We start from the raw sequence: 23,149 nt of genomic DNA on the forward strand, positions 1-23,149 counted from the left end.
TGCTGGGGGGCTTCATCGGGCTTTGCTGCAGCGCACCGGACCTGTGTTGCATCATGGGGGAGTTTTCATCACAGCACTCAGACTCTAGTTGTGGGTTATGGGCTCTAGAGCACTAGAGCTTAATTGCCCCGTGGCAGGTGGGATCTCAGTCCCCCGACCAGGGATCAAACCCGAGTCCCCTGCACTGCAGAGAGTGAGAGTGAAGTAGCTCAGTCATTTCCGATTCTTTGTGACCCCACGGGCTGTAGCCTACTAGGCTCCTCCATCCCCGGGATTCTCCAGGCAAGAATGCTGGAGTGGGTTGCCATTTCCTTCTCCAGGGGATCTTCCCGACCCAGAGATTGAACCCAGGTCTCCCTCACTGTAGGCAGACGCTTTACCATCTGAGCCACCAGGGAAGACATTCCATTGCAAGGTGGATTCTTAACCACTGGAAGACCAGGTAAGTCTCTCCAGTCATTAATTCCCTGCAGAAGGAAAGCAGGTGAGATTGTGTGGCAGGTGTGATGGCCAAGCCGGCAGTGTGTGCTCACAGGGACAGGTTTCCACAAGTGTTTTCCTACTGCCCATGCTCCTCCAGAACCTCACCACTCCCCCGTGAAGAGGCGTGAGCCCTACTGGAACCGGCTGTCCTGAGAGGCCACACCTCTCCCACGGGACTCCAGGAAGTCCCGCCTTTGGCCGCCAGGGACCCCAGCCCTGGTCCTCAGCAGCCACGAGACAGCTCCCCCCACCACCATCCCTCCCCAATTGGGCCATCCCACAAGCCAGACTCTCCAGCCCAGGACCGGGGCACACCTTCCCAGCTCCCTGACCATACCGAGCCTCCTGAGTGGATAGCTACTGGGGCTTTACGCCCCCAGGTGTGAATGGTCTGCTCAGAGATACCCGGACCGCCTCCTGTTCTTGTGCCTTGCTCTCTGGGGGGGACTGCCCCAGCACACTTCTGCAAGCCCGGCTCATCTGTCTCTCCATCAGGTACCTCCAGGTCCTCGTGCAAAACAGAATGGAGGTCTGAAGAGCTGCGGCATTGCTGCTCTGTTTCCAGGGTGGAAACACCCCTTTTATGTCTCCCTGGTCTGGGACTTGCCTGGTCAGGTTACAAAGAGCCTCGGGCTTCGGTGCTTGTGGGACCACCCTCCTGATTATGTGTATTTTGTACTGTTGTTCTTAGAAAGCCTCCCCAAACTAAGCTCTGTGCAAAACGTAGGAGCTGCCCCGTTCTTGTCTCTCCCCAGACGGGAAGATAGCTGCCCCCACCTCCCGGGCCCCCCAACCCTCCCCGCTACCCATCACACCATGGGAGCCCTGCTGTTGGGACCGGAAGCATCTCCGCAGGACTCGTGAGCCACAGCCCAGGGCAGGTGAGAAGGAAAACGGTCAATCTGTCACGAAAACATATCAGATGTGTGTGTACAAGAAGGAGCCTTGGAGAACCGGGAGCAAAATCTGACAGAATTAAAGGCAGACAGATGCCTCTACTGGGGCGGTGGGTGTTTTAACATCTAAATCGCTTGTTCTCTGAGCAACTGGCAGAACTAGACCAAAAAACAGACACGGATGTTCTGAACAAAACCCTAATCCCCCTGCCCTCGTGGATGTGGGGTCCAGGCCTCCTGTGTCCAGCTGTCCCAAGAATGGAGCTGGGGTCTGCTCTGCAGGCCCCAGCGGGGCCACACCATCCCGCCGCACCTGGGACCTTCCCCACCGAGGGAAACGGCAGGTCTGTGGGCACAGGGTCCCGTAGCAGTGGTGACCACCCCGAGCTTCAGGGAGACGCCCGCGGCAAATGTCAAGGGTCAGGATGCAGTTAGACTGCAGCAGAGGACCCTTTCTATGGGCTCGTGGTGGGGGGGGGCGGGGTGGGAGGGGTGGGGGGTGGTCAGTTTAGAAAGAAACACAACGGCCGTGACTTCCCCTCTGAGTGGAGACCCCGTGTGCGGGCTCTGGAAGCTGAGTTTGCAGTAGCTGAGACCCCGGGCTGCAGAAGTGAGTACCTGCCGCCCCACCCACGTCGGATGGGATGGTCCTCTGCCAGCCACGTCGTGAGGCCACGTTCGGGACTGGGGGTGCAGCTGCGTCACCCTCTGCTTCCCGAGTCACCGTCCCTCCTGCCCCTGCCAGGCCTGCGGCACCCCGGCGGCCGGGCAGCGGTGTCTGGGGACAGGTAGGCACTGGACGAGCCACACTGGCCGTGCTAGTCGTCCTCCGCCTTCTGGCACCGGAGGGGTGACTCGGCCCTGGACGGCCTGCGAGCGCTCAGCCTCCTCCGGAGGGAGGAGAACGTGTCCCCCAGGACCCTGCGCAGCCCCGCGCCGTCGCGGCCACAGGGCAGGTCCTGTCGGGAGGCCGGGAGCTGCCCCGTGAACAGGTCCCAGGGGGCCAGCGCGTCCACGGCGCCATCCACCCGCTCCAGCTCCCCCTCGCTCACGTCCCTCTCCAGGGCCTGGATGCAGGCGGCCAGCCAGCGCCCGTGCTCTGCCAGGGCCTCCCCCGGGCCCTCCGCGGCTGCCAGGGAGCCCAGCCCGTCCTCAGCATCCAGCTCGAGGCCCGCGGGGAAGGCCTGGCTCCAGGCGTCGGGGGACAGGGGCTCCGACAGGCTGCTGCCCGGCTCCGAGTCGCTCTCACAACACAGCCCCGAGTCTGCACTGCAGGGAAGGGTGTCCTCCGACACAGACGGTTCCCCCACCGCCGCTGGGCTCGGCTGCGTCCCTGCTGCCGCTTGTGTCCAGGCGTAGAGTCTCTACGAGGGAGAGACACAGGCTGAGCTGGCCTGACCGGCCACGTCCCTTGCCAGGGAGCCGCCAGGAGACCCACTCGAGGAGACCCCACCATGCCCGTGACCCCGGGCAGATGTCAGACTAGAACCTCTAAAGACAGCAAACTTGCAGGAGCTTTGCAAGCCTGACATATTATTCACAGTTTTCATGATGAATGGATAAGGATGTGTCACATATATGCAATGGACTGTTACTCATACAATGGAATATTACTCAGCCATTAAAAAAAGAATGCCATTTGTAGCAACATGGATGCAATTAGATTATCATACTAAGTGAAGTGAGTCAGAAAGAGAAAGGACAGAGGCCATATGAGATCACGTATGTGTGGACTCTGAAATACGGCACTAATGAGCCTATCTATGCAACGGACTCACAGAGAAGATTTTCCATTGCCAAGGGGTAAAGGGTGGGGGAGGGAAGCAATGGGAGTTTGGGATTAGCATATACAATTATATATAGGATGCATAAGCAAGGTCTTGCTGTATAGCACAGGAAACTCTAGTCAGTGTCTTGGGATAAAGCATAATGGAAAAGAATATGAAAAAGAATACATATGTATATAACTGAATCACTCTGTGACTCAGAAATTAACATTGTAAATAAACTATGCTTCCAATAAAAGAAGAGAAAAAGAAAAGGAATCACCACCTGCCTGTGACCTGTGAATTCAGAGCCCCGTCCCCGGGTCTGCAATGGGGCCGATGACCCTGGCTCCCTGGGCCCTTCCGGGCCCCGCTCCCCGCGGCTCCTCGAGCTGGCAGCAGAGGGCAGCACCGCCCGCCGGCCCGGCCCCTGCCCGGGTGGGCGGGATTACTCGCTGCCCGCCCCTCCACGGCCGCTCTGGCTTCCTCCGCTCCCTTCTCCGCCCAAGCAGGGAGAAAGCGATGCTGCGCGGCCCCTCGGTGAGGCCGGCGCCGCCCGCGGACAGCCGTGCAAGGACGGGTCTAGCAAGCGGTCAGTGCCCGGTAGAGACCGGCTCTAATTAGAGTTGCTGGGAAACAGAGGAGCCTGGCGCCCCCGATCCCCCTCCGCCGCGGGACAGCCACCAGCACCCGGCCAGGCGCCCGGCCGAGGACTCAGCCGGATCCCGAAAGTCCCCGAGTGACAGCGCGGGCGTCCACACCGCGCCTTGCCCACTCACCGCGTACCGTCCCCGGCCCCGCCCCCTCACCTCGTTCCCGCCCCGGCCCCGCCCACTCACCTCGTTCCCGCCCCGGCCCCGCCCACTCACCTCGTACCCACCCCGGCCCCGCCCTCCCACTCGTATCTGCCCGGCCCCTCCCACTCACCTCGTTCCCGCCCCGGCCCCGCCCATTCACCGCGTTCCTGCCCCGCCCACTCACCTTGTACCTGTCCACCAGCCTGAAGCCCAGCAGGTGCTGCAGCTTGCGCAGGCAGATGGGGCAGAGGTCCAGGGGCCGGCGCAGGGCCTCGTCCACGCGCAGCGCGCCCTGCATGAGGCACCGGAGCCAGCGGCAGTTTCCCAGGCCCAGGAGGTGACACAGCTCGTGGCACGTGACCTGAGGGAGACGGGGCCACCGCCTTGCAGCCTGGAGCCCGCCGCCCACCAGAACCCCGGGACCCCTGGGGAGGGGCACACGCTGGCAGAAAGGCCAGCTCTGGGGGCCTGGCAGCATGGAGGTTTGGACATCAAAGAGGCAAGGGCTCAAATCCCAGCCCTGCCTCTTGAGAGCCGTGTGACTGTGGACAGAGCACTTGGCATCTCTGAGCCTTAGTGTCCATACTCCCTAAAGTGACGGGTGGTCAGCACATTGTGAGGACTGGCTGTCCATGCACGTCCTTCTGTCCGACTCCACCTCCCAGCCTCTCCTGGGAGCTTGCCGAGCCCCCAGCCCTTCCCCCTTCCTGTCCCCCGTCCTCTCCCACCACCTCAGCAGCACCTGGCCCCCGGCCTCTCCCACCACCTCAGCAGCACGGCCCCCGGCCTCTCCCACCACCTCAGCAGCACGGCCCCGGGCCCCTGTCCCCCGGCCTCTCCACCACCTCAGCAGCACGGCCCCCGGCCCCTGTCCCCCGTCCTCTCCACCACCTCAGCTGCATGGCCCCTGGCCCCTGTCCCCCGGCCTCTCCACCACCTCAGCAGCACGGCCCCCGGCCCCTGTCCGCCGTCCTCTCCCACCACCTCAGCAGCACCTGGCCCCCATCCTCTCCACCACCTCAGCAGCACCTCAGCAGCACGGCCCCCGGCCCCTGGCCCCCGTCCTCTCCACCACCTCAGCAGCACGGCCCCTGGCCTCCACACCCACCTTGCAACACTGGACCATCCCCAGGGCGCTGAAGCACACGGCCTGGCCTCCATCCTGCAGGGGCACCTCGGGGCCATCTGCAGCCACCTCCGCCTCCACCTCCACCAGGTCAGGCGTGCTGGGCCCTCGCGGCAGGAACTCCCCCGAGAACCGGGCAAAGCTGCAGACGCCCACTTCTGGGGGAAGGCAGAGAGGCGGGGGTGCCAGGCGTGGTCTCAGCTCAGGGAGCCCAGGGGCAAAGCTCCCCGCCAAGGAGCACAGGTCCTGAAGGCCCCGCCCTGCCAGGTGTCCCCATGAAGGCGGCCTGGGGCAGACACCTCCCCTCCCGGGGAGGGGCCCTGGGAGCCACAGCGAGGGGCCGACGTTCCCGAGAGCTCCAGGCCTGTGCCCAAGCCACAGGGCGGAGGCAGGGGCCCCGGGCGCTGGCTCACCGTGCCCCGGAAGGAACGTGCCGAAGGTGAAGGTCCAGGCCTCGCAAGGGTACAGGTCGGACAGCGTGAGGCCCAGCACACACAGAGCATCCCCCGGCTTGCTGCTCTTCAGGAAGGACAGGATGCCATCTGTGGAGACAGGGCCAGAGGGCACAGTGAGGCGGCAACTGGGCGCCCCCGCCCTCAGGCCATTCCCCTCTTCCCCTGCCTGGCACCACCAGCTCATCCCAAAGTCAGATATGCCAGTGACATCCCGTGAGGAACGGTCAGAGCTCAGAGCAGCCAAGGTGCACGACGTGAAGGGGGCCAGGGGCCTGGCCTCCTCAGGGACAAGAGAGCGCTCAGGGTTTCTGTTCCCAAAAGTGCTTCACAGGAAGAGCCGCGGCAGCCCTGCGCAGCTGACAGACGGCCCTGGAGACGCTGCCTCTCGCCCCCGGGACCCGCGCCTGTGGTCCTTTCGTGGCAGAAGGGACTTGGCAGATGTGATTAAATGAAAGGTCTCCCAGAGGGAAGGTGATCCTAGATTATCCAGCTGGACCTGCTGTAAGACCAGGGTCCTCCCGGGAGCAGCAGGAAGGTCAGAGAGAGACCTGGAGGGGCTGCAGGGCAACGAAGCTGACCTTGATTTTAATTCAGGGAGACTCTGATCCTCGGAGCTGTTAAGAGAATGCGTGTCATTTAAGGTGTTAAGTTACTGCTGAGTAACTATGCATAGCGGGCGTAGACAGACGAGACGCCAGAGATGGAGCTGGGACTGGTGGGGACGTGGAGGAGCCCAGAGACAATGAGCAGAGCAGTGGCAAGTCTACAACCAGGAGACGGTCTTGGAGTGATCAGAGCGAGAGGGAGCGAAAGATCCTTTCCATGAGGTGTGGCTATAAAAAGGGGCAGAGAAGGGGGCAGAGGTGAGTCAAGAAGTAGCAGCAGCTCCTCTCCGGGAGAGGGCGGAGGGCTCGGGCAGGGCCGTGATGTGGAGCTGGGCGTCCACCCGTGGACAGAGGGCTTGGGGCTGCAGGCGAGCAGCCGTGCCAAGGGGGCGTGGAAGTTCCCCTCTGCCTGCATTTCCTCCGCTGGAAAAGCAAGGTCAGAAATAAGAGGAAGGCGGAGACGTGAGGGCCCCAGGCACAGGCAGGAGGCAGATCTCGACGGCCAGAGCGGGCATGGAGCCAGGGGCTGGGCCTGACAACCTGGGACCTGTGAGCCATGCAACAGGGCACGTGGAGCGGGAAACCCCGGGGGAGGCGTTGCGAGGGAGCTGCTTGAAGCCCCAGCTACAGAGACGACCCTGCTGTCGGTACTGACGAGGCCTAGCCCGGCGCTGTCCACAGGAACACAGTGTGAGCTGAACGTGTAGCTAAGACTTGCTGCTGCTGCTGCTAAGTCACTTCAGTCGTGTCCAACTCTGTGCAACCCCAGAGATGGCAGCCCACCGTCCCTGGGATTCTCCAGGCAAGAACACTGGAGTGGGTTGCCATTTCCTTCTCCAATAGCTAAGACTTACGTTTTACTAATTTTAAAGTTGATCAGGGCTTCCCTGGTGGTCCAGTGGTTAAGAATCCACCTTGCAATACAAGGGACGCCGGTTCGATCCCTGATCCAGCAAGATCCACCATGCTTCAGCACAACAAAGCCTGTGTGCCCCCACTACCAAGCCCACACGCTCCAAGTACTGAAGCCCACACGCCCAGAGCCCGTAGCCCCCACTCGACAGGACTAGAGAAAGCCTGCATGTGGCAGTGAAGACCCAGCGATGCCAAAAAAAAATAAAATCTTTAAAAACTAAAAGATCAAATGGATTTTAGCATATGCATTTTAACCTAACATATCCAAAAATTTAATATATCAAATACTAAAAAGTTAGATTGTTTACGTCGTTTTTCACGCCGAGTCATCAACGCAGGTGTGCGTCTGTGTGCTCAGCAGCCACGCGTGGCGGGTGGCCACTGTCCGGACAGCCCAGGTCCAGGTGTGACCTGAGGCGAGTGGCCGAGGCCTTGGAGGAGAGACCGAGAGGTGTCAGGTCTTGGGGTGGTGCTGACAGTGATGCCTGTTAGAGGTTGAGCTGTGACCCCCAGAACGGGACGCGGAAGTCCTGACACCCGGTACCTGAAACCTGACCTTATCTGGGCCCTGGGTTTGCAGACGTGATGGCTTCCCTGGTGGCTCAGAGGTTAAAGCGTCTGCCTCTAATGAGGGAGACCTGGGTTCGATCCCTGGGTCAGGAAGATCCCCTGGAGAAGGAAATGGCAACCCACTCCAGTATTCTTGCCTGGAGAATCCCATGGACGGAGGAGCCTGGTGGGCTACAGTCCACGGGGTCACCAAGAGTTGGACACGACTGAGCGACTTAACTTTCAAGTTAAGAAGTCGGCGGGGTGGGTCTGATGCAGTTTGCCCGGAGTCATTATTAGACAAGAATAGACACACACAGGCTGTGAGGCAGCTTCAGGCGAGGGACATCGAGGACCGCGGCCACCACCGGGGGTGACCAGGAGGGGGCGGGGGGGGCTCTGGAGCCGTCAGAGGGAGCAGGACCTGCTGACCCGGGCCAGGATTCTGGCCTCCAGGCCATGAGATGATGCAGTGCTGCTGTTCTAAGCCCCCTGGTGCTGTGCTTTGTCACAGTGTCCCCAGGAAACAAACGCAGCCGCGAAACCATGGAATCTGCCACAGGAGTTCAGCCCCTCACAAGCTCTGCGCCCCACCTGCCCCGAGCCTTCCTGGGTCCCCTTCCTTCCCTGCAGTCCGTGCAGTGTGGGACTGGGGGTGATCTATTCACCAAGCAGAGGGCAGACTTCTGGACCCCTGCATCTCGGCGCTGGGATCTCCAAGGCCCCTGCGGTGGGTGGGCGGATGCTGGGTTCCTCCCAAGTGGGGCAGAAGCAGCCACAGGCGTGAAGACGTCGTGCGGGGCAGGGAGGGGCTGGGCCAAGCCAGTCAGTGCTCAGGCCCCACTCAGACGCTGGGGGGCGGGGGCGGGAGGGCTGTGCCCAGGAAGGGGCTGAAGCTACAGCCGGAACACAGAAAGGAACACACCCCCTTGGGGTGGCACCCGCCCTGAACGCCCTGCAGCGACCGCCGGGGTGGGGGGCCCCCCCGCCCCCCGGCCCCAGCCACTAGAAGACGCCGAACGAGCCGGGCTGTGGGGCCTGACCGGTGCACACATCACACGCACTCACCCGTGTGGAGCTGGAGCCTGTCGGGGTCCTGACCGGGGCGGGACGAGCAGTGGATGGAGGCGGCCGCCACCGAGGGCAGGCATCTGACCTGCAGGCCCAGGAAGAAGGCCTCCGTGCAGCTTCGCAGCTGGTCCAGAAGCACGCTGCCCGCTGGACCCTCGCTCAGACCTGGGGGCAGAGCAGCACCGTCAGCCCTGCCCAGCCCCTTGTCCCCTCCTCAGAGCCCCCACCCGGGACACCGACCCAGGTGGGAGCCAGGAGACCTGTGAGAAAGCGGCCGCAGGTACCCAGGGGCTGCAGGTTCCCATGGGCTGCAGGTACCCACGGGTGCAGGTACCCATGGGCGCAGGTACCTATGGGCTGCAGGTAAATGTGCTTCCGAGCGAGGCTCTGCTTCCGGGGCGGCAGGGCGGCATGGAAGGTCTGGAAGTCCTCAGGGGCCTCGGGGCGGCTAAGGAGCCAGTCGAAGGCCGTGCGGATGAGCAGTGTGCCAAAGAGCGTCCTCTGGGGGTTGTAGGCCTCGGCCAGGAAGAGCCTCTCGGCCGGGGAGAAGGCGGCTGTGTAGAGCTGCCGCAGGGCGGGGTCAGTGGACAGCAGCGCGTCCTTCAGGGCCCGGGGCCCGAAGCTGAACTCCTCGGCCGGCCGGCACTGCAGCATGATGGGCCTGGCCTCGCAGGGCGGCTCACGCACCGCCCAGGGCCTGGCCACCGGCTCGTCTGCAGCCTTCCTGGGGGCCGAGCGTGGCGGCCACGCGGGCTCCCCGCTCACAGACCGGGAGTCGAGGACCCGCGAGGCCTGGCTCCACCTGGCGCTGGGCCTCCTGGCCTGTCGGCGCCTGCAGGGATAGGGATGTGCTCCACTGAGCCCCTGGAAGTTCCCCAGCACCGTGCCAGCAGGGGAGCCACCAGCAGGGAGAGGGGAGGCCCTGAGCCCCTGGGGAGGCCGGGGGGTCGGACGGCGGGGAGGCTGGTGACCGGTCACTGCACTGAGAGGGCTTCCCCCAGACCAGAGGTGCGGGCCAGCGCCTTCGTGTGGATCAGAACACTGCCCCCTCCCACCGCACACCCTGCAGAGCGTCCAGGAAGGGCCCAGCTGCCTGCGCTTGACTGAGTCTCCCCAAAGACGCAGGGGTGGGGCGGGGGGAGCCTCGCCAACAGAGATGGAGGGGGAGTCGACAGAGAGAACAAGCCGGAGGAGCCGCACAGAGAACAGATCGGGACTGAGGCCAGAACGGCAGAGTCCTGATTTAGAAAGTCAGGCAGCGACGCAAACCCGCAAACCCTTCTCTACAGAGCAGAGTGGCGAGGCCTCCCAGCCCGCGCTGGAGAGACAGCAACAGCCTTGCTCTTGTGGGAAGAAAGAAGAAAGGAGCCCACACTCCTCTATGCATGTATGCTCAGTTGAGCCCCACTCTGTGCGACCCCAAGGACTGTGGCCCGCCAGGCCCGCTGTCCGAGGGATTCTCCAGGCGGGAATCCTGGAGGGGTTGCCATTTCCTCCTCCAGGGGACCTCCCCGCCCAGGGGTCGTCCCCTCCATCTCCTGCACTGGCAGGTGGGTTCTTCATCACACAGACCGCCCACCTTGTTAACCCCGGTTTAAAGTGTTGATCCAGAAAAGAAACTCACACGTACCCACTCATATATGTACAAATAAATATATATACATGTATTCATATAGAGAAGAAAACTAGGTGTATGTATAATTTATAAACCTTCCTCTGGAAAATTATATGTGTATGATTTTTTCCAGGGATGTTATACACATGTGTGCATATATACACACATACTCACACATACGGGTGTATTCTCTTCAGAGTTACTTGCTGGCTTAGATGAGGGGAAGGGAGCCAGGACTGAAGGCTTACTGAGATTCCTGCCAGTGGACAGCATTGCATATTTCTCTCTGCACATACATTTTACAAATGTAACATCCAATTGTGTGTGAAATCTTACATCCTCTTGACTTAGTGTATGATGAGTGCTCTCCCAAATCCTTAAACAGCCTATTTTTTTTTAATGTCATTTTAATGGCTGGCTAAAAACCCTGCAATGTGTACCTGGGTGTGTTTCCATCTCCTCAGGAGACGTTCCTGGAAGATGCTGTGTATGGATGTTTAAGGGCTCTCCGTCTGTGCCACCAAACTGCTTTCCAGAAAGGTCACGCCAGTTTGCAGCCCCACCACCCGCCAAGATTCTAAGTGCTCAGCAGCAAATAAAAATCATCACCAACAGCACTAAATACCCAGCTCCGCTCCAGACAGGGGGCTGGGGACAGTTACCCTCTTTTTCAAGAGGGTGAAACTGAGGCAGAATAAGGTTAAAACCAGCAACCGAAGCCATGAGCTCCGCAGGCAGTGCCCCGGTGAAGAATCCATCTGCCAATGCAAGAGACATGGGTTTGATCCCTGGGTCAGGAAGATCCCGTGGAGGAGGAAATGGCAACCCACTCCAGTTTTCTTGCCTGGAGAACCCTATGGACAGAGGAGCCTGGAGGGCTACAGCCCATCGGGCTGCAAAGAGCTGGACACTGAGTAACTGAGCAGGAACGAGCAAGCAAGCAAAGCCACACCACTCACAAGAATCAGAGATGAGACCGGGATGCACCCATCTTCAAGGGCCACAGCTCCTGTTACCCGAAGCTGCAGAGCGCCACCTTCTCCAGACCCCTGCCCTGACCCCGCTCCGTGCCGCCAGACACCAGGGCGACACTGACGGTCTGTAACGGGGTGGACAGCCTGCTCCCGGGCTGTGGGGGAAAACACCAGGCACCTGAGGACCACAGCGCCACAGCGGCGAGTTCTCCCGGGCGTGGACAGCGTGTGAGGAGGACCCCGTGAGGACGGACCGTGTGAGCAGGAGGACGTGGTCAGCATCCCCAGGGGGCCGGGCAGGCTCCCGGGGTGGAGCCCCTGTGGCACCCTCCCTCCAGCTGACCGTCACTGAGTGGGGCTTGGCCTACACCTGTGGACAGAGCAGAGGGCCCTGGCTGGGGGGTTAAACTCTAGAGATCCGGGGCAGACAGGAAGAGAAGATAAAAATTAAGGATTGTCTGGTGTGTTGGAAGGTGATAAACGCTACTGGCGAGGAGAGGCTGGCCGGGGCTGGGGCTCAGATGGCCGTGGCTGTGTTGCCTTTGCAAGAGGGTGACCAGTGTGGGTGTCCCTGAGGAGGCACGGCCTGAGCAGACTGGAGGGAGGAGCCGCATAGAGGGGAGCCTGGGAGAGGTCCCAACTGGAGGGGCATGTGCAAGGGCCCTGCGGCACACGCCCGCGTGTGCACGCACAGACACACAGGGGACTCAGGGCTCTAGGAAGCCCTCCTCCCCTGTGTCCTGGGGGTGGAGAATAGCCCTCCAGGAAGCTTTAGGCATGGTCAGCGGGCTCCGGGCTCCTGGCTGTCCGGGACTCAGGGCCACAGGCACAGAGGGGCTCTTGGGAAACCCTGAGGAGGGAGTGCTCTGAAGGCCAGCAGGGCTCTGGCCTGAACGTGACCCTCTGAGCTTCAGCGCCACTGGGCCTCATTTCCTCGCAGGCACACAGGCCTGGTCCCACTGGCCTCCCTTGCCCAGAGTGAGGCTGGACCGGGCAGAGAGGAGGCAGTGCCAGCTCGCGTCCAGGGCCAGCCTGGAGCATCTGACACCACGCGCACCTCACCGACCTGCTCTGGCTTCTGGATGCAGGTCGTGGGCTCTGCACAGCTGCCCCGGGCTCTCCCAGACCCTCCGCTCACCAGTACCCGCCCCGCACGAGCTGCAGCCGGACGGGAGGCCTCGCCGCCGACCGTTGCGGCTACCCCACTGCCTGGTGTCACGGGCCGTTCAGAACTATGCTTTCTGTAACTGAGTGACTATAAACTCCTCCTGTGGGGCCGCGGGAACCTTCCGGATGCCCGGAGGGTCTGCGTCTCAGCCTCCCCCACGGAGGTGAAAGCGGGACCGAGGCCCCCAACAGAGGACACCCCTCCTCTCAGCTCCACCGTGCTGCAAACCCCAAGGTCACTTCTGGACCCAACACCTCCTCTGAACCCACCGCTTCATGAAACAGAGCTCTCAGTAGTCACACGTCTTACAGGCGAGGGTACAGAGGCTCAGAGAGGGGAGGCCACTTACCCAGGGCCGCACAGCTCACAAGACACGGAGGCTCAGAGAGGGGAGGCCACTTACCCAGGGCCGCACAGCTCACAAGACACGGCGCTCCAGGCTCCGACAGAGGTGTAAGGCAGACAGTAAACGGCAATAAATACTGTCCGTGTCACTCTGGGACTCCCTGCCAGGACCTCCTCCCCCGAAGGGTCTTTCCTGTGGCGCCCACTGCCCGTCACAACCCACGGACCCCGCTCGAGGACTTCGGTGCCAGAGAGCTCCGCAAAGCCTCAGGAAGTGAAAACCGCCTGCTTTTCACCAAAAATTCAAGGGCCAGGGGTGACTTGGGCCCACACTGTAAACCCCAGGCTCCTCCCAGGTGTGCAGAGAGGGCCAGGTCGTGCGGCCCACAGCGACCCAAGGCACAAGCGGAGTTTCCACCCCAGGAACCGGCTACAGCATCACACCCCGCGGGGGATCCCGAGAACGTTGGGTCATCCGGTTACATCAACCATCTTCTGCATCTGAACTTAAAACCAAGAACCGTGTCAAACGCAGGAACACGGCGTCCTGCCTCCGTCGGCAGCGCACACCTGGCACGCACATCCGCGCCATCGTGAAGGCGGTTTTGACCTGAGGGTCCCCTGCAGGGTCCCTGGAACAGACTGTGAGGACCACTATCGCACTGAATTCTCTACCTGGGACAGCTGATCACAACCCACGAGAACCACGTAGGCACGCCTGTGCCTGGAGCACCCACATGGGAAAACCAGGCCTGGCATGAGCCAGAGACACCCCACAACACCCCTGGGGCAGAGCCGCTGCCCTGCCAGCCACGTAGAAGAGCCTGGAAGAAACGGGCCTTAGCTGCGGACTAGTGCGGGCTGGGGGTCCAGGGGACAGGAGGCTCCAGGTCGCGCCCCAGGGTGTGTGAGATCCTATCCACTCACTCGGGTCCCACTCTCTCTGGGGTCCGGCCACCCATCTGCCCATACAGTGTTTCCTCTCAAGAGCCCCGGGCGGCCACATTCCCTTTCTGGGTCGCTAAGCGAAACCCTCGTGGGACGCTTCAGTCCTGCCGGGTCATCTCTGCACAAGACCACCCCTCGTGCAGAGGCAGAAGCTGAGCGTGGGCAGAGATGCAGCCGCAGGGCACTGATGGAGGGAGCTGCCACCAGAGCAGGTGCTTCCCCGCCCTCCCCACTACCTGCACACCGTTAATCTTGGCAACAGAGAATGTTCCGGAAGGGAGACCTCCAGAAACACCGGCTGTCTTTCCTGCTCTGCGACATCCATGGCTCTCCTCTGTATACACTGTCAAACGGGACCCCAGCCACCTGCCTGAGCCCCGCCCGCACCGTCTCACTCAAGCTGCACAACGCGGGGCGGCTGGGGGTGCTGATATGGTGCCCATGTCTCAGATGGGGACACTGAGGCCAGGCCCCATTTCAGAGACTTGCTTCACAATGGAGCTGAAACTTTTTTTTTTTAACCCCAAATCAATGACCTTTAATTTTAAAAAGTAACATGCTCAAATCAGCAAACTTAGGAAAGAGCCAGAACTCTTAACTATCAAGAGTTAACCTGGTTAACTCTTAACTGTCAAGAGTTAACCTGGTTAAGTCTTAACCAGGTGGGATCTCTCTGCCCTGCCCCTGTTAACACTGGGACTGTGGCCACACTTCTCAGCCCACCTCCCCTCTCCCTGAGGCACCCACGTCCCCCTCACCTGTCCATGGTCCTGCTCAGAGGCCAGGGAAGGACATGTGTTGATTCCATTCCCACAGGAGGGTCTGCCCCAAAGCCTTCGGCCAGGCACCCACTCCCCTGCCCCCAACCGGGCAGTGCCTTAGAGTCAGAGGCAAGAAAGCACGCTCTGGTTCTTGCTATTCTGAATACGCTTTGCAAAACATCCCGGCAGCTGCAGCGAGCTATTCATCACCGCCTGCCTTCCGAGCAGCCCCGTGCTGGAGCCATGTAAAGGCTTTGGGGTTTCACACTTCTCAGGCTCCCGCCTGCTCAGAGGGGCTCCGAGGGCTTTGACTGCAGGGGCCTGGCTGGGCGGCAGACCCCTGCTTCCTGCAGCTGCGCCCACCTCCCGTCCACCCCACCACCAGGCGGACGGCTTCCTCCCTGTGACGGGCCGGCAGGACCTGTCCTCCCCAGCCCAGCCCGAAGGCATTCCCCAGTTCTGCATCTCCGCGGAACCCCATGCCCGGCTTTTCCGGCTGGAGGTGTTGCCTGTTTTCCTGGGGAGCAGCAACTAAGCCTCCTCCCCACCAACACCGAGCCGATCAGGGGGCCCCTCCCCACCCCCAGGCTCGGGGGGAGGCACTCCATGCCCACCTGGGCCGGCCAGGCAGTGCCCTCTTCCCGTGCCTGGCCCCGGGCTCTCCCACAGCCTGTGAGCCCCCATCACCAGGATGGAAGACAGCCCGCGGGTCGCCCTCCCCCGGGAGCCGAAGGCCAGGAGGGGTACTCCGAGCCCTCTCTTTCCACCGGCTCCCCTCTGCCAGGACCAGGCCGGAAAGTTCCCAGGCGGGCGCGGAGCACAGAGCGCAGCACTGCACCAAACCCTCCTGGGCGCCCCGGTCCGCGCCTCACCTCCCGCGGGCCCCGCGGACCCCGCTCAGGAGCGCGCCCGCCGCCGCCAGGCCGTCCTCGGGGCTTGCGCGGCTGCACCCGGCGCTGCGCGTTCCCGTCCGCCCGGGCGGTCTCTTCTAGGTCCTCGGGCTCCCCGCCGCTCCCCGACCTCGCTCCCGGCCAGGCCCAGGGCGCGTGGGCCACCGGAATGGGGAGGGAGGCCTCGTGACGTCAGCACCGAGGGGCCGCCCGTGGGTGCCGCCCCCCTCCCGCCGCTCTGGGGCATCACGCGCGGGCCACAGTGGGCAGGGTGCTGGCAGGGGTCCCTGGGCCTCAGACGTGGGCTTACAGGCGCTGACCTCTGCTGATCCCCGTACAGCCGGCCAGGGACGCCCCTGCCACTCGCAGAAACACCGGGGGAGGGGCGGGGCTTGAGATCTTAGGGCCACACAGATGAGAGGGGTAAACCAGAGCCACCCAGAAGGGCCCCTGGTGAGACAGGTAAACCGGATCTGCCCAGGGAAGGTCCCCAGGTGAGACTGGTACGGCGCTGGCATCAGGGTTACCCAGCGCTGCACGGCCATAGCTCCAACCAATGCCTCACAGCCTAGCCCGGCCATTACTACCCCCCACCGCACCCTGGGAACCTTGTCTGGTGGCCTCCCTATTAAAATGTAATAATGATTTTTTTTTTTTAGTATATATATGCCAGGCATAATATATACACTAAATGCTTTAAATGTATTATCTCAGGTCTGTGAGATAACTATCCTTTTTGTCTCCATTTTATAGATGAAAAACTGAGAAAAAAAAAAAAAAAAACTGAGGAGAGGGCAGGGGAAGGGGCAGGCCCAGTCAGAGGCAGAGCAGCGGGGCTGAGCACCCCCAGGGGGGCGCAGGCGGGGACCCACCCAGCAGCCTGGGCTCCGTGTTCGGTGCCCCTTTACAGCTGAACGCCATGGGCCCCCGACACGGTCCAGTGGGTGTGTGTCCTGGGGTCTGAGAGCAGGGCACCCCAGGGTCACCTGGGTGACCGGGAAGAGCCTCCCGCCTCCTGGAGGAGCTTCCCCCTGCATTTTGGGAGGCGAGGAGCCGCCTGCCCGGTTTCCATAGTCTCTCCCCAAAAGGGTCCTGTCTGCGGGGGCAGGCCCCCCGAGGGAGGGGCCTGGTCCTCAGGACACGTACCTTGAGTGAGGGCCGCCATCTGTCCCGTCTCCGGGTCATCGTGGCTGGTCAGCAGCCTCCTGCCTGGTCCCCAGAGCTACCTGGGGCCACCACCCCAGGGTGGGAAGAGCCTGGCCGTGAAGGCCGGCATCATCACGGGCCCCAAGGGGGAGACGCTCCCTCCAGCTGCCCTTTATCTCTTTGGAAACCTTTACGATAAGGGCTTCCTTTGAGGCGAATGTTGCCCCGGCTCTGGACTGCCAGCTCCCAGGCCTTCCCGGCAGCCCGCCCACCCCCGCCTGCCTGGCCTCATTCTGGAGAAATGCCCCACGCGTGGCTGAGGGGTGTGTCACCGTCGTCCCCAGCATTGCTGGGGAATTTTGTTTAAGCCTTAAGAAACGATCCTATAACAATAGACATCCATTGTAGAAGATGCGAAAAGTTCTAACAAATTTAAGAAACAAAAAAGACTCCATAATCCAACCATCAAGAGGTTACTTCTCTTAACTTCCTATTAGACATGCTTCAAATAATTTTTCTCTCAGCATTTACACAGAATTTTTAAGGAATGCGCTCTGCATATTTTGCTCTGCTGGAGGCTTTATCACATGATACCTTTCCCTGTCAACTGCCAGAAATCGGAGGTTCCTCAAAAAACTAAAGATGGCTCAGATGGTAAAGAATCTGCCTGCAATGCAGGAGACCAGGGTTCAGTCCCTGGGTCAGGAAGATCCCCTGGAGAAGCGAACGGCAACCCACTCCAGTATTCGTGCCTGGAAAATCGCATGGACAGAGGAACCTGGCAGGCTACCCTCGATGCAATTGCAAAGAGTCGGACATGACTGAGCAGCTAAAACTTTCACTTTTTCCCCCCAAAAATGAAAAGTTGCCATATGATCCATCAGTCCCACTCCTGGACATAGATCCAGACCAAACTCTAATCCCAAAAAATACACACAGCCCCACGTTCACCGCAGCAGATTCACAACAGACAAACAGGGAAGCAACCTAAGCGGCCGTCGACAGAGGAGTGGACGCAGAAGATGCGGCCCTCGTGCACAGTGGAGCGCCACTCGGGCGTGAGAAAGAACGGGATAGTGCCATCTCCAGCAACAGGGACCAACCAGAGACGATCACACTCAGTGAAGTGAGTCAGAAAGAGAAGGGCAGACACCATAGGGTACCACTCTCATGTGGACTCTAAAATATGGCCCAAATGAACTTACCTACGAAACGAAAACAGACTCACAAACATAGAGACTAGGCTTGGGGTGCCACGTGGGAGCGGGGAGGGAGGGATTGGGAGCTCGGGGCTAGCGGGTGCAGACTGATATACAGGATGGTAGACAAGGTCCTCTTGTATAGCCTGGGGAACTCTATTCAATATTCTGATAAACCATGATGGGAAAGAATGTGAAAAAGAATTTATATGTATAACTGACTCACTCTGCTGCACAGCAGAAATTAGAACACTGTAAATCAACTACATGTCAATAAAGTTGTTTTAAAAGATACAAGTTTAAACATACGAAAGTAAATAAACCCAGTGGCAGGACTCCTCCTGAGAGACAGACGAGGAGAGGCACAGAGGGAAGGCCAGGGACACCAGAGGCAGAGGTGAAGGGTGAGGCCGTGAGCGGAGGGACCCCCGAACCCGGCAGAGCCAGGAAGGACCCCCACCCAGAGCCTCTGGAAGGAGGCCCTACCCTGGCTTTGACTTTGGACTCCATTTAAGAAAATTAATTTCTGTTATTTTTCAAACATGTATTTGGCTGCACTGGGTCTTCGCCCCTTCCCGTGGGCTCTTACTGCGGTGCATGGACTCTCTAGTTGTGGCATGCTGGCTTAGTTGCCCCAGGACACGTGGGCTCTGAGTTCCCTGACCAATGATCGAACCCCTTCCTCTGCACTGCAAGGCAGATTCTTAACCACGGGACCCCCAGGGAAGCCCCCACGCTGCCCTGTTTATGGTCATTTGTTACAGCAGCCTCAGGAAGGGAATGTGTGTGTGTGCGCACTCGGTCATGTCCGACTCTGCAACCCCATAGACGGTAGCCCGCCAGGCTACTCTGTCCACAGGATTCTCTGGGCAAGAACACTGGAGTGGGTTGCCATTCCCTCCTCCAGGGGATCTTCCCGACCCAGGGATGGAACCCATGTCTCTAACATTGGCAGGATTCTTTACCACCACGCTGTAGGAAACGAATGGAGTTGGAAAATAAGAAGATGCTTCCTATGGTTATCCTAGGGTTGAGGAAAACATCCAGAATGCTCTCGGCACTCAGTGGCTCCTTACAGCACTCATCTGGCCGAGGCTTGGACACCTGCTGTGCTTTGGGGAGTGGGGACCGGGCACTTCCCTTCTGTCCATGGGCAGCAGACAAGGGTGAAGACGGACGTCCTGTGGGCACAGACAGGGACAGAGGGGCTGAGGGGCTCGTGCCATGTGTAATGGGCAAGATGAGCTGAGCAGGGTCTCTGGGCAGAGATGGGGTCCTGCCGGCCAGAGGGACAGCACAGCCAAAGACCTGGACGTCAGGGTGGCAGGGCCTTCGGGGAGTGGGATCTCGGTGGTTTGGAGTAAAGCAGGCAGGGATCCAGGGGGTGGGGCTCTGTGGGGAGGTGAGAGCCGGGAGGTGAGGGGCAGGGACCTGGAACAAGGGTCTCACTAGGGCTCCGGGAGCAGTGGGTTGGGGAGGGGTAGGCAGGTGATGTTCAGGTGGGCAGCAATGGGGGCTGAGTCAGGGTCCAGGCAGGGGGATGTGGGAGCACCTCGGGCCTGGAGGACTTGGGGCCCGCCTGAATGGGGAGCAGGGGTGTGGTGCCAACCTCCTCCGGGTCGTGGGCGCCCTACTCGGGCCTCAGTTTCCCCAGGCCTCCTGGGGAAGTGCCCAATGGCCATGTAAAGTGACCGTTTCCTGAGTACCCACTCCATGCCAGTGCACACGGGCACCCTGCGACCTCCCCCTGGAGCTCAGAGCTGGCTGGGGCTCCCCACAGCCTGGGGGACTCGGAGGTCCCCCACATCAGAGGCAGGATGAGTGGGCCTGACATGCAGCCCAGGCCAAGAAGGGCCCCCCATGGGTGTGGCGGGCAGAGCGGGAAGGGCCTCCACCTCCCGCACCCTGCCTGTGAGGACGCCTTCAGAGCTCCGGGTCAGCATTCGCTCGGGCGCCAAGGTCTGGAATCCCGTGTCCCTCAGGGAGCAGCCAGGCCAGCTGGGCTACGGGGGTGGGCTCACCTCAGGTACCCCCAACACACACATACACCATATACACACTCACACACATACACACTTGCACACACACACATACATACACACACACATACACATTCACACTTGTACCTAGATACACACTCACACAGACATATACACACATACACATACACACACTCACACACACATACACACTCACACACAGAGACATACACACACAGAGACATATACACACAGACATATACACATGTGTACACACATGTATACACACAGACATATACACACATACACACACATACTCACACACACATACACACTCATAAACAGAGACACACTCACACACAGAGACACACACAGATACACACTCACACACATACACACTCACACAGATACACACAGACATACACTCACACACAGAGACATATACACAGAGACATATACACACGCACACACACATACACATTCGCACTTATACATACAGATACACACACACATAGACATACACACACACTCACACATGCATGCATACAGATACACACACAGACATATACACACACGCATGCACACACACACTCACACACATATACACACACATACACATGCATACACACATATACACTCACATACACTACACACACACTCACACACACATACAGATACACACACACATATACAGACACATACACACACACTTAGACACATATACACACTCACACATACACACATGCATACACACACACACATAGACATATACACACATATATACACTCACACACATGCACACATGCATACATACACACACACACTCAGACATATACACACACCAGTGAGCCCGCCCCTCCTGGTGGCAGCAGGGGTCCCTTCCCAGCATCCACAGGCTCAGTAAAGGCTGGGGAAGGGCGTGGGGGTCCTTGGCCTCCAGAGGGCAGACCCCTGCCCCGTGTTTGCATCTGCCTCTCCTCCTGGGCCTCTTACCCCCCCACCCCCCCATCCTCACCCGACAGTGGTCCCTGCGGGCGGGGGGGCCAGAGGCATCCCACAGAAACAGAGAAGAGGCGGGGCTCGGCGGCTCTTGCGGAGCACGCCTCGGAAGCAGCTCCCCGCCTGGCGACACGGTCCCCGCAGGCCAGTCTGGACTCTGGGAACCGGGCAATGCTCCCCTTGGATCTGAATGTCGCCTGTGCAGGCTCTGAGGAAGCTTGGCCCCTGCTGTCTCGTCCCCAACAACGACAGCTCTGTCCCCAGGTGCCCAGGGCAGGGCAGGCACGGGGGTTCCCAGAACCGAGGCCGCATCCTGCTCAGCGGCAACAGGGCTGACTCCAGGCAAACAGCGGCCTCCCCTTTGCCCCACCCAGGTCCTCACCCAAGGACGTAGGCCATCCAACCCCCACCTGGGTGGTCACAAGGGCTGATGGAGCAGCCAGGACGTGGGCATCGCGGAGAGGAACACCATCTACACTCACTCTGATGGTTTAACCTGAGACCCCTGCCCAGCGCAAGTGGCCCAGCGCATGTTTGGTGGACACAGGGGGCTCGCAATATGGGAACCTGGCCAGGGATCCTGCCTGAGGCCATCTCTTTGAGATTTGGGGTGTCCTCACCCCCACAGATGACCTGAGACCCCTGCCCCACAGGGAGACCCGGGAGGCCCAGCGTCCAGTAGAAGACCTTGAGGCCATGGGCTCCCTGGGCAGGCCTGTGAGGACCCGGGGCCCTGGCCACACAGAGCCCTGCCTCCAGGGGTCCCAGCTGTGTGGCCAGTTTCAGTACTCAGAGCCCACAGTCCAGAAGCTTCTCCAGGCAGGCACAGGAGGGGTGGGAGTGGTTGGGGAAGGAGATGAGGGGAGGGTCCCAGGTGAAGGCAGAGGCCGCCTGAGGAGGCCAGGCTGCATCCGGTCGGCCCCCGAGACACCCCTCGACGGCCCCCCGCCCCAGGCCGGGCCTCCCATGGCCCGTCCAACCACACGCCCAGAGCGGGATGAAGCCACGTGGCCACAGAGCCTTTCAAGGACTCCCCGAATCTGAGGATGAAGCCCAGCCTTCCCCACAAGCCGTGAGGGTCCTGGCCACCCCGCCTGCCATGTCCCAGGCTTGCCGGCTCTGTCTGACCCAGACACCACCCTCTTTCTCCCTCTGGGGTCCCTCAGCCTAGAAGGCACCCAGCCCCTGCAACCCCGGCACGGATTCCCGAGTCAGGGTGAGCCCCAGCCTGGTGGGGGGCCACGGAGCCCGGCTGCCACTCCTAGCTGCCCCCTGTCCACCCTGGCCCCTTCTCTCCCGCTTGGTCTCACCTCCAGGTCTCTGCTTGCAGTCCCACCCCCTCGCCCTCACAGGGAGGACCCCCACCCCTCACTTAGGTGTCAGGCCCCACGGCTACTTCCTCCCAGGCGCCCTCCTGACACGCACTGCCACCAACACACAATTACCTGGTCAGTCTGTCTCCAGCCGTGAGAGCACGCTGGGGGTTTTGTGTTCCCCTGAGCGGCTAGTGCAACGCCCAGCCCATAGTGAGCGCTCAGCCCAGGCGGGCGCACTGCCACGCGTCACAGCCCAGCATGCACACCCCTGTACACACCCCATGTCCCTGCCGCACACGGCTCTCCGAGCACGTCCACACAGACATGCTGGCCTCCAGGCACACACACGCATGCACATGCATGCTTGCACTCACTCCCAGCGTGCTGCACACACGCCCCTCCACACACAGGGCGCTCAGGCTGTGCACACACGGGCACACACACAGCCGAGCTTGCTTGCTCACGCCGTCCCCGCCACCCTCACTCCGACAGGCGCCTGAGCTGCTGTTTGCCGCCTCTGCCTGCTGGCGTGTTTGCCAAGCAGTTTCCATGGCGACACATCTCAGCTCGGCCGGGAGCAGGGAAGACGGCCTCCATGGAGGGGACAGGCCTCGAGGTCTCTGCATCCACCGGCTCCACCGGCAGGCAAGGGCGCGTGCTCCCCAAAGTGGAGATACCGCCCCTGCCCCAGCCTGGATGAGGCTGGCACCTGAGGAGGCGGCTCTGGAACTTCTGGGCTACATGCTCCAGGGTGAAGGTCACTCAGTCATTCAACAAACCCTGTATGCCGGCTGCACAGTCACCTGAGGCACAGGCCTGGCTCACCGAAGCTTGCAGTGAGGCCAGACCGTCGTCCCGGCATCTGGCTGAAGGCCCATCCCACAGGTCAGTGGTCCCTGAGCACCGAGGCCTGGCCACCCACCCTCCACTTACATGGGGCAAGGAAGCCGTGCTCCCCGCCCACCCACCCACTGGAAGACCAAACGCAAAAGCGACCGATTTTGCACCCCCGCCTGAACCTCCATCCTCTGTGCCACAATGCCTGTGAAGGAGGGAACCCGCCCCGTAACTGGCCTTGGCCACCGGAGGCGACAGCGACACCATGTGGGGCTCAGCCACAGGGCGGTGTGCTCCTGCCTGCTCTCC

General features: G+C 60.8%; 1 protein-coding gene across 3 annotated transcripts; it reads right to left on the reverse strand.

Moving 5' to 3' along the window:
• Window positions 1-1,388: 1,388 nt before the first annotated feature.
• On the reverse strand, window positions 1,389-22,850 carry AMZ1 (archaelysin family metallopeptidase 1). 3 transcript variants are annotated; one of them, XM_070780290.1, is made up of 7 exons: window positions 22,133-22,850; window positions 9,014-9,495; window positions 8,661-8,828; window positions 5,482-5,610; window positions 5,051-5,226; window positions 4,127-4,303; window positions 1,389-2,743 (listed from the first exon to the last, which is right to left on the reverse strand). In XM_070780290.1, the coding sequence occupies exons 2-7, from the start codon at window positions 9,315-9,317 to the stop codon at window positions 2,198-2,200; spliced, it is 1,500 nt and encodes a 499-aa protein (XP_070636391.1). In that variant the 5' UTR covers window positions 9,318-9,495; window positions 22,133-22,850; the 3' UTR covers window positions 1,389-2,197. The 3 variants fall into 3 exon arrangements, with proteins under 3 accessions (XP_070636391.1, XP_070636392.1, XP_070636393.1); XM_070780291.1 differs by lacking the exon at window positions 22,133-22,850 and having other exon boundaries at window positions 9,014-15,519; XM_070780292.1 differs by lacking the exons at window positions 5,051-5,226; window positions 22,133-22,850 and having other exon boundaries at window positions 2,476-2,743; window positions 9,014-15,519.
• Window positions 22,851-23,149: the final 299 nt, after the last annotated feature.

Source organism: Bos indicus, chromosome 25 (assembly GCF_029378745.1).
Source record: "Bos indicus isolate NIAB-ARS_2022 breed Sahiwal x Tharparkar chromosome 25, NIAB-ARS_B.indTharparkar_mat_pri_1.0, whole genome shotgun sequence".
In the NCBI taxonomy this organism is placed as follows: domain Eukaryota; kingdom Metazoa; phylum Chordata; class Mammalia; order Artiodactyla; family Bovidae; genus Bos; species Bos indicus.

Excerpts from the sequence above, each read along its gene's own strand:
- AMZ1 (XM_070780290.1), bottom strand. The coding sequence starts at position 9,317 with ATGCTGCAGTGCCGGCCGGCCGAGGAGTTCAGCTTCGGGCCCCGGGCC. Across the intron at positions 5,611-8,660 it reads CAGGCTCCAGCTCCACACGG|ATGGCATCCTGTCCTTCCTG; the intron begins GTGAGTGCGTGT and ends CTGTCTCCACAG. Across the intron at positions 5,227-5,481 it reads CACGTTCCTTCCGGGGCACG|AAGTGGGCGTCTGCAGCTTT; the intron begins GTGAGCCAGCGC and ends GCCTTCCCCCAG.